Below are 17824 nucleotides of genomic sequence, written 5' to 3' on the forward strand. Positions count from 1 at the left end.
GCCAATTTAGCAACCATATATTCAGTCCCTTCATTCAAGACATTGATAGAAATTGCAAATAGTTGAGGCCCCAACACTGATCCTTGTGGCATCCCAGGAGTTACAGCTTGCCAACCTGAAAACAACCCATTTATGCCTACTCTTTGTTTCCTGTTAGCTAACCAATCCTCTGTCCATGCTCATATGTAACCCTCCACCATGGGCTCTTATTTTATTTGGTAACTTTTGATGGATTTCCCTTTCACAAAACCATGTTGACTCTGCCTGATTGAATTAAGATTTTCTAAATGACTGCTGCAACCTCCTTAATAATAGATTCCAGCATTTTTCCCATGACAATCGTTAAGCTAACTGGCCTGTAGTTTGCTGCTTTCTGTCTTCCTTCTTTCGTAATTGGCAGAGTTGCATTTGTTATTTTCCCATCTGATGGGACCTTTCCAGAATCTAGGGAATTTTGGAAAATGAAACTAAGATTCTAGGATGAATTACATCAGGACCTGGGGGCTTGTCAGGTTTTAGTTCTAATAGTTTTCTCAGTACCCTTTCGCTGGTGTTGGTAATTGTTTTAAATTCCTTGCCTCCCTTTCAACTCTGATTCACTACTATTTTTAAGATGTTATTTGTATCCTCTACAGTGAAGACAGTGGCAAAAAATCTGTTCAATTCCTCTGCCATTTCCTTATTTCCCATTATTAACTCCCCAGACTCACTCTCTAGAGGACCAAGACTCACTTTACTTACTCTTCTCCACTTAAACTACCTGTAGAAACTCTTACTATCTGTTTTTATATTTCTAGCTAGCCTTCTCTCATGCTCTAATTTCTCTATTTATTATTCTTTTAGTCATTCTTTGCTGTTTTTTTATATTCTGTCCAATATTCTGACCTGCCACTACTCTTCACTGAATTGTATGTTTTTTTCTTTCAATTTGATACTATCTTTAACTTCCTTAGTTAGCCACGGATGGTGTGTCCTTCCCCTAGAGTCTTTCTTTCTCACTGGAATGTATCTTTGCTGAGTGTTATAAAATATCTCTTAAATATCTGCCACTGCATCTCTACTGACCTATCCCTTAACCTAATTTCCCAGTTTACTTTAGCCAGCTCTGTTTTCAACCCTCATAATTATCCTTATTTAAGTTTAAAACACTAGTCTTAGATCCACTCTTCTCAGCCTCAAACTGAATGTGAAATTCAATCATATTGTGATCACTGATACCTAGGGGTGCCTTTACTATGTGGGAGGGGGATGGGAACCTAATGAGGAAGTCAGTGGACAGTAAGGAGGTAGTAACTAAAGCCTGTAAGGAACTAGATAATGAAGTCAGCGTGACTAAGGGAAAGAGTAGGCAGGGAGCAGATGATGTACGCAAAGGGACTGGTGGTCTGAGGTGCATTTGTTTTAATGCAAGGAGTGTAGTAGGTAAGGCAGATGAACTTGGGGCTTGGATTAGTACCTGGGAGTATGATGTCATTGCTATTACTAAGACTTGGTTGAGGGAAGGGCACAATTGGCAACTAAATATCCCAGGATATCGATGCTTCAGGCGGGATAGAGAGGGAGGTAAAAGGGGTGGAGGAGTTGCATTACTGGTCAAAGAGGATATCACAGCTGTGCTGAAGGAGGGCACTATGGAGGACTCGAGCAGTGAGGCAATATGGGCAGAACTCAGAAATAGGAAGGGTGCGGTAACAATGTTGGGGCTGTACTACAGGCGTCCCAACAGCGAGCGTGAGATAGAGGTACAAATATGTAAACAGATTATGGAAAGATGAAGGAGCAACAGGCTGGTGGTGATAGGAGATTTTAATTTTCCCAACATTGACTGGGATTCACTTAGTGTTAGAGGTCTAGATGGAGCAGAATTTGTAAGGAGCATCCAGAAGGGTTTTCTAGAGCAGTATGTAAATAGTCCAACTCGAGAAGGGGCCATACTGGACCTGGTGTTGGGGAATGAGCCCGGCCAGGTGGTTGAAGTTTCAGTAGGGGACTACTTTGGGAATAGTGATCACAATTCCGTAAGTTTTAGAATACTCATGGACAAAGACGAGAGTGGTCCGAAAGGAAGAGTGCTAAATTGGGGGAAGGCCAACTATACCAAAATTCGGCAGGAGCTGGGGAATGTAGATTGGGAGCAGCTGTTTGAAGATAAATCCACATTTGATATGTGGGAGGCTTTTAAAGAGAGGTTGATTAGCGTGCAGGAGAGACATGTTCCTGTGAAAATGAGGGATAGAAATGGCAAGATTAGGGAACCATGGATGACAGGTGAAATTGTGAAACTAGCTAAGAGGAAAAAGGAAGCATACATAAGGTCTAGGAGGCTGAAGAAAGACGAAGCTTTGAAAGAATATCGGAAATGTAGGACCAATCTAAAACGAGGAATCAAGAGGGCTAAAAGGGGTCATGAAATATCTTTAGCAAACAGGGTTAAGGAAAATCCCAAAGCTTTTTATTCATATATAAGGAGCAAGAGGGTAACTAGAGAAAGGATTGGCCCACTCAAGGACAAAGGAGGAAAGTTATGCGTGGAGTCAGAGAAAATGGGTGAGATTCTAAACGAGTACTTTGCATCGGTATTCACCGAGGCGAGGGACATGACGGATGTTGAGGTTAGGGATAGATGTTTGATTACTGTAGGTCAAGTCGGCATAAGGAGGGAGGAAGTGTTGGGTATTCTAAAAGGCATTAAGGTGGACAAGTCCCCAGGTCCGGCTGGGATCTATCCCAGGTTACTGAGGGAAGCGAGAGAGGAAATAGCTGGGGCCTTAACAGATATCTTTGCAGCATCCTTAAACACGGGTGAGGTCCTGGAGGACTGGAGAATTGCTAATGTTGTCCCCTTGTTCAAGAATGGTAGCAGGGAAAATCCAGGTAATTATAGACCGGTGAGCCTGACGTCAGTGGTAGGGAAGCTTCTGGAGAAGATACTGAGGGATAGGATCTATTCCCATTTGGAAGAAAATGGGCTTATCCGTGATAGGCAACATGGTTTTGTGCAGGGAAGGTCATGTCTTACCAACTTAATAGAATTTTTTGAGGAAGTGACAAAGTTGATTGATGAGGGAAGGGCTGTAGATGTCATATACATGGACTTCAGTAAGGCGTTTGATAAGGTTCCCCATGGTAGGCTGGTGGAGAAAGTGAAGGCGCATGGGGTCCATGGTGTACTAGCTAGATGGATAAAGAACTGGCTGGGCAACAGGAGACAGAGAGTAGTAGTGGAAGGGAGTTTCTCAAAATGGAGACGTGTGACCAGTGGTGTTCCACAGGGATCCGTGCTGGGACCACCGTTGTTTGTGATATACATAAATGATTTGGAGGAAAATATAGGTGGTCTGATCAGCAAGTTTGCAGACGACACTAAGATTGGTGGAGTAGCAGATAGTGAAGGGGACTGTCAGAGAATACAGCAGAATATAGATAGATTGGAGAGTTGGGCAGAGAAATGGCAGATGGAGATCAATCAGGGCAAATGCGAGGTGATGCATTTTGGAAGATCCAATTCAAGAGTGAACTATACAGTAAGTGGAAAAGTCCTGGGGAAAATTGATGTACAGGGAGATTTGGGTGTTCAGGTCCATTGTTCCCTGAAGGTGGCAACGCAGGTCAATAGAGTGGTCAAGAAGGCATACGGCATGCTTTCCTTCATCGGACAGGGTATTGAGTACAAGAGTTGGCAGGTCATGTTACAGTTGTATAAGACTTTGGTTCGGCCACATTTGGAATACTGCGTGCAGTTCTGGTCGCCACATTACCAAAAGGATATGGATGCTTTGGAGAGGGTGCAGAGGAGGTTCACCAGGATGTTGCCTGGTATGGAGGGCGCTAGCTATGAAGAGAGGTTGAGTAGATTAGGATTATTTTCATTAGAAAGACGGAGATTGAGGGGGGACCTGATTGAGGTGTACAAAATCATGAGAGGTATAGACAGGGTGGATAGCAAGAAGCTTTTTCCCAGAGTGGGGGATTCAATTACTAGGGGTCACGAGTTCAAAGTGAGAGGGGAAAAGTTTAGGGGGGATATGCGTGGAAAGTTCTTTACGCAGAGGGTGGTGGGTGCCTGGAACGCGTTGCCAGCGGAGGTGGTAGACGCGGGCACGATAGCGTCTTTTAAGATGTATCTAGACAGATACATGAATGGGCAGGAAGCAAAGAGATACAGACCCTTAGAAAATAGGCGGCAGGTTTAGATAGAGGATCTGGATCGGCGCAGGCTTGAAGGGCCGAAGGGCCTGTTCCTGTGCTGTAATTTTCTTTGTTCTTTGTTCTTATGAGGTCATTAATAAATCCTGTCACATTCCCAGATCCAGAGTAGCCTGCTCTCTGGTTGGCTCTAGAATGTGCTGCTCTAAGAAACTCCCAAAAACACTCCAAGAACTCATGTTCCAGGCTACCTTTGATAAACTGATTTGTCCAATCTCTATCTGTCGATTAAAATCACCCATGATTGTTTTTCATTTTTCATAAATTCCCTCAAAAATGCATTATCACTGATTGATATTTCCCCCCATTCTAAAAGGGCTGCTATGTGAATAATAACAGTGGCAAAAACTTTGTTTAAGAGGTCATTACCTACTTGCTACTTTTGGGAATGCACTTGTTACACTTGCTTCCATGTAAACAGTTGATGTTTTACTAAACTTAGAAAAAGGCTCGGTTTGAACCAAACCCGCTTAGCAGAAACTGTGTTGGGGCGTGTTGGCAATTCAGATAACAAGAGTCACTTATCCCCAGTGATCCTGGTTCCTTCTGCTGTGTCCCCAAATTTATCTAATCTTCTAAGCAGGCGAGCAGGCAGCATAGGAAGGCAATGGGTGAGATGACATCATCTGCAATTTCAAACAGAGGCCTGAGCAAGTAGGGGGTGGGGTTGGAGGGAGGTTTATGAGGGTGAGGGGGTGAGTGTTTTGGGGGATGGGCATTTGGGGGCAGGGAGTTGGGGAGTTGGGGTGGGAGTGAGGAGCAATATCAGCTCCTTCATCAGGCAAAAGCTCCTGGAAGCCAGTTCCTGAGCCAGGAGAAGTAAACCGTAAATCAGTTTCACAGATTTCTTTGTGGGCCAGTAGAGAGAGGATTGCGCCTTCAACCCTCACAAGGAAGCCTTGAGCTTCCCTTACACTGGGCTCCAAACCCTTCCCCACCAATCATGAAAAGACCCCTTACCCTAATTGTGGCTAGATACCCACCCTTCCTCCAATCATGGCCACTTCTTCTGGTTGGTATCTCACGATCTATTTAAGAGCATTTTTAGCCTCACCCTGTTTACTTTGCTTTGGAATCTAATGACATCTGCCCTTCACTCCAAACTTTCATTTCCACAGATCCTGCCAGGAGAATATTGTGCCCACAATCCCCACAGCAACCATTGGTTCCCGATGCTGATCTGGTAACACTTGAAGACTAGTTTTCTTCTTTTAATTCCCACTCTAAGGTAGATTTGGACTTACCTGGATGCACCATTCTGTTCCCAGTAATTACAGTGGTGCCATTTTCCTGCACTTCACATGTATACAGATTCACATAGTCTACTCCAATATTTCTGACTATCAGATAGACTGTGTTATTCAGATGGATCTCATCAGTGTTGTTCCTCCTGTTCTGCTGAGATGAGTCTCTTGGTTTCCAGTGAAGACTGACTGTATCTGAGAGCCTGGAGATGGTACAGCTGAGGGTGATGTCACTGCCCATTACAGGCCTCTGTGAATCTGTCTCAACTGTAAAAACAGATAAATTCAAAAGCTGCATTCAGTAAATATAGCATTTTCTGAAACATTATATTCAGTTTCATTTTTGGTATGTCAATATACTGTGGATTGTCAAGAGTCCCTGATTAGTATGAAAAGTTGTTAGGGACACTATTCAGTAACATAAGAAGATAAGAAATAGGAGCAGGAGTATGCCATACAGAGGCTGGAGTCTGCTCGACTATTCAAAAAGATCATCATCGTCATCAGCAATCCCTCGAATCGAGTATGTTCTTCCATGTGATGGCTGGGTAGAAGTGAGATGTTAGTATTGGCTCTGAGTTCGCAGATGGCTTATAAGCCCTATCTTAGGCTTTCAGGTTCTCCTAAAGTGAGAACCCACTGCCAGTTGTCGGCAGATTGTTGGCATGTGCAGCTCCCCTCTCTTTCCGTCTGTCTCGCTGTTCTGTCTCAGTGGTTTTCTCATTGGAAGGTCTTCACACCATTTTCGATGATGGATCACCATTCTGGTCATGAGTGGGCTTCTGCTTCCAATTTGTTGATGTTAATAAAGCAGACCTTCTCGGAAGCTTTGAGATTGTCTTTGAAACGTTTCTTTCGGCTCCCGTGTGAATGGGCTCCCAGGCGTAGCTCTGAGTAGTGCACCTATTTGGGCAGTCTTGAGTCAAGCATTCTACCAACATATCCCATCCACGTCAGCTGATGTGAGATCATCATGGCCTCTATACTTGGTATATCTGTGTCGTGGAGGACACTTATGGTAGTTCTTTTGTCTCCCACTTGATACGTAGGACAATGTTGATGTTATCCTAGGGCCTTGAAATGACATGTATGTGTTGCGCAAGCTTCAGCAATGTAGAGAAGCGTGGGGAGAACCACTGCCCGATAGACTTTGAGTTTACTATCAGGTCTGATATCAGAATTCTCTAAAACCTGAGCATGTAATTTATCATAGGCTGAGCTAGCACACTAGATTAGGTGTTGTACCTCTTCATTAACGTCAGCTTTTTGGGATAGATAGTTTCCAAGATATGGGAAGTGAGGGACAATTTCCAATACTTCACCATGAATTTCAATTGAAGACATGGATTTGATACATTTGGTGTGGGTTGGTAGAGGACTTTGATCTTTCTGGTATTCAGGGCAAGTCCATGCTCTCATAGGCTTCTGTGAATACGTCAACTATCTGTTGTAGTTCTTCTTCAGAGTAAGCACTAACTTGTGCATCTTCAGCATATTGTAGTTCTATTACAGAAGTGGTTGTTGTCAATGAGATCACGGCTGGTCTTCTACATTAACTCCACGTTCACACCTTATTCCCATATCCATGATTCCCTTAGTGCACAGGAATATACTGATCCCAGTCGTGAACGTGCTCAACAATTGAGCATCCACAACCCTTCTAGGGTAGAAAATTCCAAAGATTCACAACCCTCTGAGTGAAGGAATTTCTCCTCATCTCAGTCCTAAATGGCTGATCCCTGATGCTGAGATTATATTGGTCAGATATTGTGGTCAGTGGCAAAGCAACAGCTCTTGTAGCTGACCTCGAAGAAAGCTGCCCACAAAGATCTAGCAATCTCTGTGGCATGGATTTCACCATTCTCAATGTTAATTTGAATCTGGGTCCTAGTCAAGGAGTTCGCCACACGTCCAGCAACAGTGATGTCATCAAGGAGCAAAAGAGCCAATCACATTGAAGAATTTTCACAGACAGCAACAAGGAAGTAAAAGGAAATAAAAAACAGAAAATGCTGAAAATACTCAGGTCTGGCAGCATCTGTTGATAGAGAAAGAGAGTTAACTTTTCAGGTCAATGACCTCTTGTCAGGACTGGAAGAACATAGAGATGTCAGTATAGTGTAGATTGTTAAGAGGACCTGATCAGTATGAGAAGTTGTTAGGGACACTATTCAGTAACATAAGAACATTAAAAAAAGGAGCAGAAGTAAGTCATACAGAGCCCGGAGCCTGGATAATAAGATCATCATCATCGTCAGCAAAGCATGAAAAGTGCGGAGGGGAGGAAAGAACGACAGGGAAGGTCTGTTCTAGGGTGAATGGCAGTAGAGATTAAAATGATAAAAAGGAATGGTGGTGCCAGTCAATAGGAGATGGTAATGGGACAAGTAAAGAAACAAAGGATGTGTCTAGAGGTACTGTAAATGTGAAAGGCAGAATCATCACCTGCAGCTGCTGTCGAAAAAAGGGACAGAGGTTATGATCTGAAATTGTTGAACTGAGTGTTAAGTCCAGAGGGCTGTAAAGTGCCTAGTCGAAAGATGAGGACCTGTACCTCAAACTTATGTTGAGCTTCATGGGGAAGGAGGTTTAGAGGGGATTTGAGGAAAAAATTTTTCACCCAGAGGGTGGTTGGAATCTGGAACACACTGCCTGAAGGGGTGGTAGAGGCAGGAACCCTCACAATATTTAAGAAGTACATAGATGAGCATTTGAAACATCATAGCATACCAGGCTACAGGCCAAGTGCTGGAAAATGGAATTAAAATAGATGGGTGCTTGATGGCCGGCACAGACACAATGGGCTCTATGAATCTATGGGGAATAGCGTAGGAGGCTGAGGACAAAGAGGTCAGAAGGGGAGTGGAGTAGAGAATTAAAATGAAGGCAACGGGAAGCTCAGGGCCACACTTACTGACTGAACGGAAGGGCTCTGCAATTAGTCTCCCCAATGTAAAGGAGACAGCATTGTGAGCAGCAAACACAGTATAGTAAATTGAAAGAAGTACAAGTAAATGGCTGTTTCACCTGGAAGAAGTGTTTGGGGTCTAAGGGACCCACTTTTACTTTCACTAATCTCTTCCTTTTTACATACCTGTAAAAGCTCTTACAATCTATTTTGATATTTCTTGCTCGTTTACTCCGTCTATTCTATTTTCTCTCTCTTTATCACTTGGTCATCCTTTGATGGTTTTTAAAACCCTCCCAATCGTCTGACATACTGCTCCTTTTGGTAATGTTTTAAGTCTTTTCTTTTAATCTAATACTATCCTTAACCTTCTCTAGCTAATCACAGTAGTACCATTTTTCCAGGGGAGTTTTTATTGCTCAGGGGAAGATGTCTACACACAACATTGATGCTCATAATTTTAACCTATGATGTGAAGAGAACACCACTCATTGATTTGAATAATGGGTTTGTCACTTCTCTTTCCTTCTTGCACTTGCTGCATTTAACCTTCTGCAATACTTGGAGAATTAAAAATACTGCCCTAGAGTTCCCTCAAAGTGAATTATACTGCTGTTACTCCATTGATGCTGTGATGCTGGGGGCCTTATCCTAAGGTCCCTGCCAGTCTTCAGCCAATCCGATTCACTCCATGTGATATCAAGAACTGGTTGAAGGCACTGGGTACTGCAAATGCTATGGGACCTGACAACATTCCGGCATTAGTACTGAAGACTTGTGCTCCAGAACAAGCCGCACCCCAAGCCAAGCTGTTCCAGTACAGCTACAACACTGGCATCTACCTGGCAATGTGGAAAATTGCCCTGGTATGTCCTGTCCACAAAAAGCAGGAAAAATCCAACCCAGCCAATTACAACCCTATCAGTCTACTCCTGATTATCAGCAAAGTGATGGAAGGGGTCATCAACAGTGCTATCAAGCAGCACTTGCTCAGCAATAACCTGCTGACTGATGCTCAGTTTGGGTTCGGCCAGGGCCACTTGGCTCCAGACCTCATTACAGCCTTGGTCCAAGCATGGACAAAAGAATTGAACTCCAAAGCTGAGGTGAGAGTGACTGCCCTTGACATCAAGGCAACATTTAACCGAGTATGACATTAAGGAGCCCAAGCAAAATTGGACTCAGTGGGAACTGGGGGAAAACTCTCTGCTGGTTGGAGTCATACCTCGCACAAAGGAAGATGGTTGTAGTTTTTGGAGGTCAATCATCTCAGTCCCAGGACATTGCTGCAGGAGTTCCTCAGGGGAGTGTCCAAGGCCCAACCATCTTCAGCTGCTTCATTAATGACCTTCCCTCCATCGTAAGATGGGGATGCTCTCTGATGACTGCACAATGTTTAGCACCATTCACGACTCCTCAGATATTGAAGCAACCCATGTCCATATGCATCAAGACCTGGACAACATCCAGGCTTGGGCTTATAAGTGGCAAGTAACATTCGCATCACACAAGTGCCAGGCAATGACCATCTCAAACAAGATAGAATCTAACCATCTCCCCTTGACATTCAATGGCATTACCATCGCTGAATCCCCACTATCAACATCCTGGGGGTCACCATTGACCAGAGACTGAACTGGACCAGCCACATAAATGCTGTTGCTACAAGAGCAGGTCAGAGGCTGTGAATTCTTGGTGAGTAACTCACCTCATGTCTCCCTAATGCCTTTCCACCATCTACAAGGTACAAGTCAGGAGTGTGATGGAATACTCTCCACTAGCTGGATGGGTGCAGCTCCAACAACTCTCAAGACGTTTGACGCCATCCAGGACAAAGCAGCCCGCTTGATTGACACCCCATCCACAACCTTCAACATTCACTCCCTCCACCACTGACACACAGCGGTAGCAGTGTGTACAATATACAAGATGCACTGCAGCAACTCACTAAGGCTCCTTTGACAGCACCTTCCAAACCCGCAGCCTCTACCACGTAGAAGGAAAAGGGCAGCAGATGCATGGGACACCATCAACTGCAAGTTCCCCTCCAAGCCACACACCATCCTGACTTGGAACTGTATTGCTGTTCCTTCACTGTTGCTGGGTCAAAATCCTGACAGCACTGTGGGTGTATCTACACCCCAAGGACTGCAGCAGTTCAAGAAGGCAGCTCACCATCACCTTCTCAAGGGCAATTAGGGATGGGCAGTAAATGCTGGGCCATACAGTGATGCCCACATCCCATAAGTGAATATAAAAAAAATTAAAACAAACATTTGCACTCACGCAACAGTGGCCTGCAGAAGGGGTTACATACAGGTTTCCTTGGTCTGCTCATTTGCATGCCCATTGGTGTAAAACAGATGTAAGCAACTGAACTGCCTTGACACATCTGTGCAGCCTTTAAATAAGACATTTCAGTCCACAATCTGCAGCAGCAGACTGAGGGAGAAACAGTTAAGAGAAGGACACTGCATGGCTCTTCCACTCTACTGCATGCCTCAGCAGTATGTGAATTACACTTGCATATAATGATGAATATCTGGACCCAGAGGGGAGCAGGGTATGGCAACAAGCCACAGAAGAACAATGCAGAACTTCGTGCACGAATCGCTGAAAACTAGCATGCAGGTTCAGCAGGTAATAAGGAAGGCAAATGGAATTTTGGCATTTCTCTCTCTTTCTTTTGGGCCTCCTTATCTCGAGAGACAATGTAGGGAAGTGTTGCTGCAAATGTACAAGGCATCAGTGAGACCACACCTGGAGTATTCTGTACAGTTCTGGTCCACTTACTTGAGGAGGGATGTAGTTCATTGGAAGCAGTTCACAGGAGGTTCACTAGATTGATTCCAGAGACGAGGGGTTTGTTTTATGAAGAGAGATTGAGCAGTTTAGGACTTTACTCTCTAGAGTTTAGAAGAATAAGAGGAGATCAAATTGAGGTATACAAGATGATTAAGGGGATTGACAAAGTAGACGTAGCAAGGATGTTTCCTCTTGTGGGGCAATCTAGACCGGAAGGTCATAGTTTTAAGATAAGGGGTAGCAGATTTTAAACAGAGATGAGGAGAAATTACTTCTCTCAAAGGGTCGTGAGTCTGTGGAATTCACTACCCCAGAGTGCGGTGGATGCCGGGACATTGATTAAACTTAAGGAGGAGATAGACAGATGTTTAATTAGTAAAGAGTTGAAGGGTTATGGAGAACGGGCAGGAAAGTGGAGTTGGAGCCGACATGAGATCAGCCATGATCGTATTGAATGGCGGAGCAGGCTCGAGGGGCTGAATTGCCTACTCCTGCTCCTAGTTCTTAAGTTCTTTATGTTCTTATGTTCACTGACAGTCAAGCCCTCCTTGAGGAAATAAAAGGTGAGAGGCACAGATTCTTAGATGCAGACGCAACCAAAACACTGAAAAATATACTTACACTGAGTGCCAACTCCCTGAGCCCTCAGAACAGTGTTGCAGACCTGGTAAGGTAACACTGAGCTCTATCCTCTTGTCTTCCTTTCCCCATCTGCCCCCTAGACTCTGGCACACTTCTAAAAGTCACAGTTCCACAACTAATCCTTTGCACTTTGCTCTGGTTAAAGACGGCTCTATCTCAGAATCTTGCACTATGGATACACAGCTCCTCTCATAAACATTACTTACATTCATAACCCAAAGCTGTTCATTCACTTTTGCAGCCTCATATCCCATATCTTCGTAATTCAGTTCTACCATTCCACTTGGCACATTTTCCACAATTGATAGCTTTACCCTGATTCACTTCATGTTCTTTCAAGTCAAACTGCCACACAAATGGTAGGCCACAAGAACAGACTCCCCACTTTTAAGCCCTTCACTCCTTCACTCCTTTTAAACTCCACATTTTGAGAGCTGGGGAGTTATGCAGTTCTTGTCGCTAGAAAATGGTGAGGTTGATGATACTTTTTTGGCAACAGGTGAGTAACTGAGCACTTATATTTCACTCCGGCATCACCCTGAAACACCACACAGACAGACTTTTTTAATTCTCTTTCTCTTCCTCCATTGTTTTGTTCACTTGTTCTCCTTCACTTTTTCCTCTTCTATTTTACATCACCTTCCTTCCTTTACTCTGTAATTTGCTTTAACTTCCTTTTTAGTTTAGTTTAGAGATACAGCACTGAAACAGGCCCTTCGGCCCACCAAGTCTGTGCCGACCATCAACCACCCATTTATACTAATCCTACACTAATCCCATATTCCTACCACATCCCCACCTGTCCCTATATTTTCCCTACCACCTACCTATACTAGGGGCAATTTCTAATGGCCAATTTACCTATCAACCTGCAAGTCTTTGGCATGTGGGAGGAAACCGGAGCACCCGGAGGAAACCCACGCAGACACAGGGAGAACTTGCAAACTCCACACAGGCAGTACCAGGAATTGAACCCGGGTCGCTGGAGCTGTGAGGCTGCGGTGCTAACCACTGCGCCACTGTGCCGCCCCACTTCCTACTTTTCACTTTCCAATCTTACCCTGTCTCCCCATTTATCTCTGTAATCATGAGCTGGAAAAGCACCAGCATTGGGATTGATGCAAGTGGGCAAGTGAAAGGAAGCTTCAGTGTTAGCTGATGTATCTGATGGTTTGTCAGCAGTGAGAAGATTCCTCATTGTTTAGAATATTTGCGAGTAAATACTCATAAGGGAGCAGTAGCACTAGGGACAGAGTGCTTAGAGGCATGGACAACAATGGGCATATTAGAACTGAGGCAGCACAGATGATAAAGACATTAGGAACCTGCTTCAAGGTGTTTTGGAGATATGCTATGATTTCCCTATTGTTACAAGGATTTCCATTTTTAGTTAAAACTTGAGAATCTACATTTTAAAAACCGAAAAGGATTCCATGAGTGCTAAAATTTTGAAGAATCTGAAATGTTGGTGTTTTTCTTAAAAGGAAGGTCAACAGAAGGTTGACCAGTGAACAAATCTTATTGGAAAGCATCTATTTGCAAATAACCCAGCAGGGTGTCTGTGCTTGTGACTCTGAAAAGGACGTTTACAAGGGAATGACAAACCAAGATTTATGGTTGCCATATGACTTGCCTCTGGAAAGATTTTTTTTTAAATTTTGAACTGTTAAAAAAGGCAGTGCGTGTTTTGCCAAGAACAAAAAGAAGTTTGCTTCCTGACCTGCAAGGAATAGACAGTTGATATCGTTCTTTCTTTGAAGAATCCCTGCACCTTTAAAGAATTCCTGCATCAAGGTGTACTGTTGCCTCCTGTATTTGAAGAAACTTGGCATGTTTGCAGAAACCTTGCATCTTTGAAGGAACTTTGCATCGAATGTGTGAGAATTGAAACCTTTGTTGCTGCACACCTGATGTAAGGCCTATGTGAAGCCTTCTGCATCTCTTGAAAGCCTACCCAGACGTTTTATCAACATCACCTGGAAAGAACTGTTCTTGGAAGATTAAGTGGGGCAGCCATCTATTTGCCTTTGGGACACCTCGCCAAAACAAAGGAGTTCCATACCTTCTCTTCAGTCTGTTTTTTTTTTATTTCTTCTATTCCTTTGTAACACCTGTCAACAAAAATCCTTTTCTTTTGCCCAGTTAACTGGTTTTGTATGTAAGTGTGTGAGGGCTAGGATAAAAATATGAGGCTTTAATATTTCAATTTGCATGTATGTTTACTTCATTATTGTTTAAGACTTGGTTTATAATAAACAGATAATTTTTTTTTGTTTATTAAAGAAACTTGTTTGGTGTGCTTTATTCCGGGGACAAATAGAGTATCTGATTGACAGTTTCGCTAAGTGGGAAAACTTAAATATATGTTGTGACCTGTGGAGAAATGGGACTGAATTAACAGTGCACTCCTCCTGCTGCGGTCATAACACTATTCTGATATGTTTGCGGACCTGTTTGTGTCAATCAAAGAGAAAATTCAATTGGTTGCTTAAAGGGAGATGATTGCATTTTCAGCCTACCATAGAATTGTTTCAGCTTTTCTATCGTGGAAAACACCCAATGAGAAAGCTCAACCATGAGCCTATACTAAACTAAAGCATTGTCAGCCATTGCTCAGTTGGCAGCACTCTCTTGCCTCCAGATCAAAAAGTTGGGTGTTCAAGTCCCACTCAGAGATCAAACCTAAGCTGGCACTTAAGTACAGTACAGAGTTGTATTGTACTGTCCAAAGTGTTGATTTTCAGATGAGACTTAAAATCAAGGCTCTGTCATATTCCTCTCCACTGCATGTAAGAGATACCACATGACTATTTAAAGGAGAACAAGGGAGTTCTGCCCAGTGTCCAGGTTAATATAAATCCCTCAACCAAGATCACTAAAACAGATTATCGGGTCAGTATTTCATTTCCCTTTGTAGAACCTCATTGTGGACAAATTGGCTTTTCCTATATCACAAGAATGATTACATTTCAAAAGTACTTCATTGGCTGTAAAGCACTTTGAGACATCAAGAGGTCATGAAAGGAGTTTTAAAACTGTAATTACTTTCATCCTTTAAAAACTAGAACTTGACCTTACTGTCACAACTGGCACTAAATACTAATATACAGGTAGATATTGTTCAAGAAAAATATTGGAATTATTGATGGAGTAACAGAATCAAATTCTATTTTGCAGACAATAGCCAGAATTTTATCAGTGCAGCGGGGGACCCAACAACCAGCCCAAAAGCCAGGGGCAACCTCGCCTCTGCCGCTTGTGGGACCTCTGGCCGCATTTTTCGGCTGTGCAGCAACTAATTAGCTGCTATCGGGGCTCCCGTCCCTTTTAAGGATGGCGTCTGCTCCTGAGTGCTGCTGGCCAATCAGAGGGCTGGCAGCTCAGCAGTCTCAGCAGCACAGTGGGCCCTGCTCGGACTGCACCTGGAATAGAGGACGCCATAGAAGCAGACTGCCTTCCCAACCAGGGAAGTAAGGTTTGGCGGGGTGGTGAGGCCAGTCAGGAAGCCCTGGCAAGTGGGTGGGGGTGGTTGGTGAGTGGCGGAGAGGGTGGGGTGTGTTGCTGCGGGGGCCCTCCTTGGGCTACAGAGTGCTCAAATAGGAGGGCTCCCAGAAGTTGGTAGGGAGGTCACCAGGGTTTACTAGGTGGTCTCCCTACATGGCGCAGGGCCCACCCACCACTGGTAAAATGGCAGCAGCAATGAGAAGAGGCCCTTAATTGGCCACTTAAGTGGCTCAATTGGCCTCTGGGTGGGGGAGGGGGGCCATCCTCCACCTTCGCCACTACTGGTAAATTGGCAAGGCAATGGAAAGCCAATGGGCACTCCACCCCTACCCCTGCCTCCCCTCGCCATTTTACTGCCACCCCCCTCCCCACCCCGCCTCCCAGGCCATCCCGAGACAACTGGTAAAATCCAGCCCAATAAATTGGTATGCACACCATGTGACACCAATGGCTATGGTTAATGAGAGCAGTGCATTGGATGATACAACTGTTGAATCATTACATCTTTGGAACAACTGTTATAATTGGACCTCTGCTAATACTTGTTGCTCTCACCTTTGATCCCAAACAGCTCATACTCTTGCAGGATTGTGTTGCTGAGCTGTGTCTGTCGGCAGCTGAACAATCCTGCCAGCTCAAATCCGGGTCTTGTAATCCTCAGATTACCATTGACCTGCTGCACCTTGTCATAAATGCTTTGTGTATCATTGTGCTCCTTGCTCCATTGTACCTTCCATCCTGTATCATCTCTGTGGAAAATACCCAACTGCTTTGTGGTTTGTTGCCCAGAATGTGGTTTCCATTCCCAGATAACAGGGCTGTTTCCAGGATTGACTGACCCATTTAATATGAAGTCACCGGTGTTATCTAAAAAATAGATAGAGTCTTCTGCGAGAAATAAACACAAAATAAATATGTTTAAAATCAAACAGCAGATCCTTAATTCAATGAGTTTAACTCAGCGGGTCAGGCAGCATCTGTAGAGAGAGAAACAAAGTTAATATTTAGGTTCAATGAACTTTTATCAGAAGTTGGAGAATAAACCTGACAATAATAAAGAAAAGAAATATTTCTGCCATGCTTCAACATGTCTCTCAGAAATGCCTCAGATGTTTTTCACATTTAGAGAATAAATCATTTTGAAATTGAGTGACTGTTCTAGTGAAAGCAGAAGCAGTAATATCCCACAAATAGCAATGAGATGAATGATCGTATAAGTTGCTTTTGGTGCATTGATAGACAGACCAAAGGCTGCTGAGGAGATTGGGAGAACTCCTTGCTTTCCTTCAAATAATGCCACACAGTTTAAAATTTACCTGAACTTTTGGAAACAGGGCCTTAGTTTGAGTACTCCATCAGGGATGGCATCTTGAATATCTGAGCATTCGATAAGTGCGGAGATTGTGGGCTAAAATTTCAATAAGGCCCATTAGCGAGCAAGGGATCGCGATGCTCAACTTCCCCATGCACGATTGAGATGATGCAGACAGCACCCAAACTTGTTTCTGCCTGCTCAAGTAAATGATTGTGCTGTGCACATGCTGCTGAGTGGCTGCAGGCTTAGCAGGGGGCCGAGGTGTCCATGCATGGCTAGCATGAGTCTTAAAGGCAGCCTGCCCCTCTTAAAGGGAAGCCGCATTCAGATTGCAGTCTTCTTTGGCCTCCTTGTCTCGAGAGACAATGGGTAAGCGCTTAGAGGTGGTCAGTGGTTTGTGGAGCAGCAACTACAGTGGCTATAAAGGCCAATTCTAGAGTGACAGACTCTTCCACATGCGCAGCAGATAAAATCCGTTGTCGGGGCTGTTACACAGTTGGCTCTCCTCTTGCGCTTCTGTCTTTTTTCCTGCCAACTGCTAAGTCTCTGCGACTCGCCACTCTTTAGCCCCGCCTTTATGGCTGCCCGCCAGCTCTGGCAATCGCTGGCAACTGACTCCCACGACTTGTGGTCAATGTAACAGGACTTCATGTCGCGTTTGCAGACGTCTTTAAAGCGGAGACATGGACGGCCGATGGGTCTAATACCAGTGACGAGCTCGCTGTACAATGCATCCTTGGGGATCCTGCCATCTTCCATGCGGCTCACATGGCCAAGCCATCTCAAGCGCCGCTGGCTCAATAGGATGTATATGCTGGGGATGTTGGTCGCCTCGAAGACTTCTGCATTGGAGATACGGTCTTGCCACCTGATGCCAAGGATTCTCTGGAGGCAGTGAAGATGGAATGAGTTGAGACGTCGCTTTTGGCTGACGTACGTTGTCCAGGCCTCGCAGCCGTAGAGCAGGGTACTGAGGACACAGGCTTGATGCACTCTGATTTTTGTGTTCTGTGTCAGTGCGCCATTTTCCCACACCCTCTTGGCCAGTCTGGACATAGCAGCGGATGCCTTTCCCATGCGCTTGTTGATTTCTCCATTGAGAGACAGATTACTGGTGATAGTTGAGCCTAGGTAGGTGAATTCTTGAACCCCTTCCAGAGCGTGGTCACCGATATTGATGGATGGAGCATTTCTGATGTC

General features: G+C 44.3%; 1 protein-coding gene across 1 annotated transcript in view; it reads right to left on the reverse strand.

Annotated features, from left to right (window-relative positions):
* LOC137375659 (uncharacterized) overlaps window positions 1-17824 on the reverse strand; it is a 48334-nt gene that overhangs the window by 20743 nt on the left and 9767 nt on the right. Inside the window, exons 2-3 of the mRNA XM_068043047.1 lie at window positions 15865-16197; window positions 5451-5717 (exon numbers count right to left, since the gene is read on the reverse strand). Of these exons, the coding sequence (XP_067899148.1) occupies window positions 5451-5717; window positions 15865-16197 (600 nt within the window). The remainder of the gene's footprint in view (window positions 1-5450; window positions 5718-15864; window positions 16198-17824) is intronic.

This window comes from Heterodontus francisci, chromosome 12, assembly GCF_036365525.1.
Source record: "Heterodontus francisci isolate sHetFra1 chromosome 12, sHetFra1.hap1, whole genome shotgun sequence".
Taxonomy (NCBI): domain Eukaryota; kingdom Metazoa; phylum Chordata; class Chondrichthyes; order Heterodontiformes; family Heterodontidae; genus Heterodontus; species Heterodontus francisci.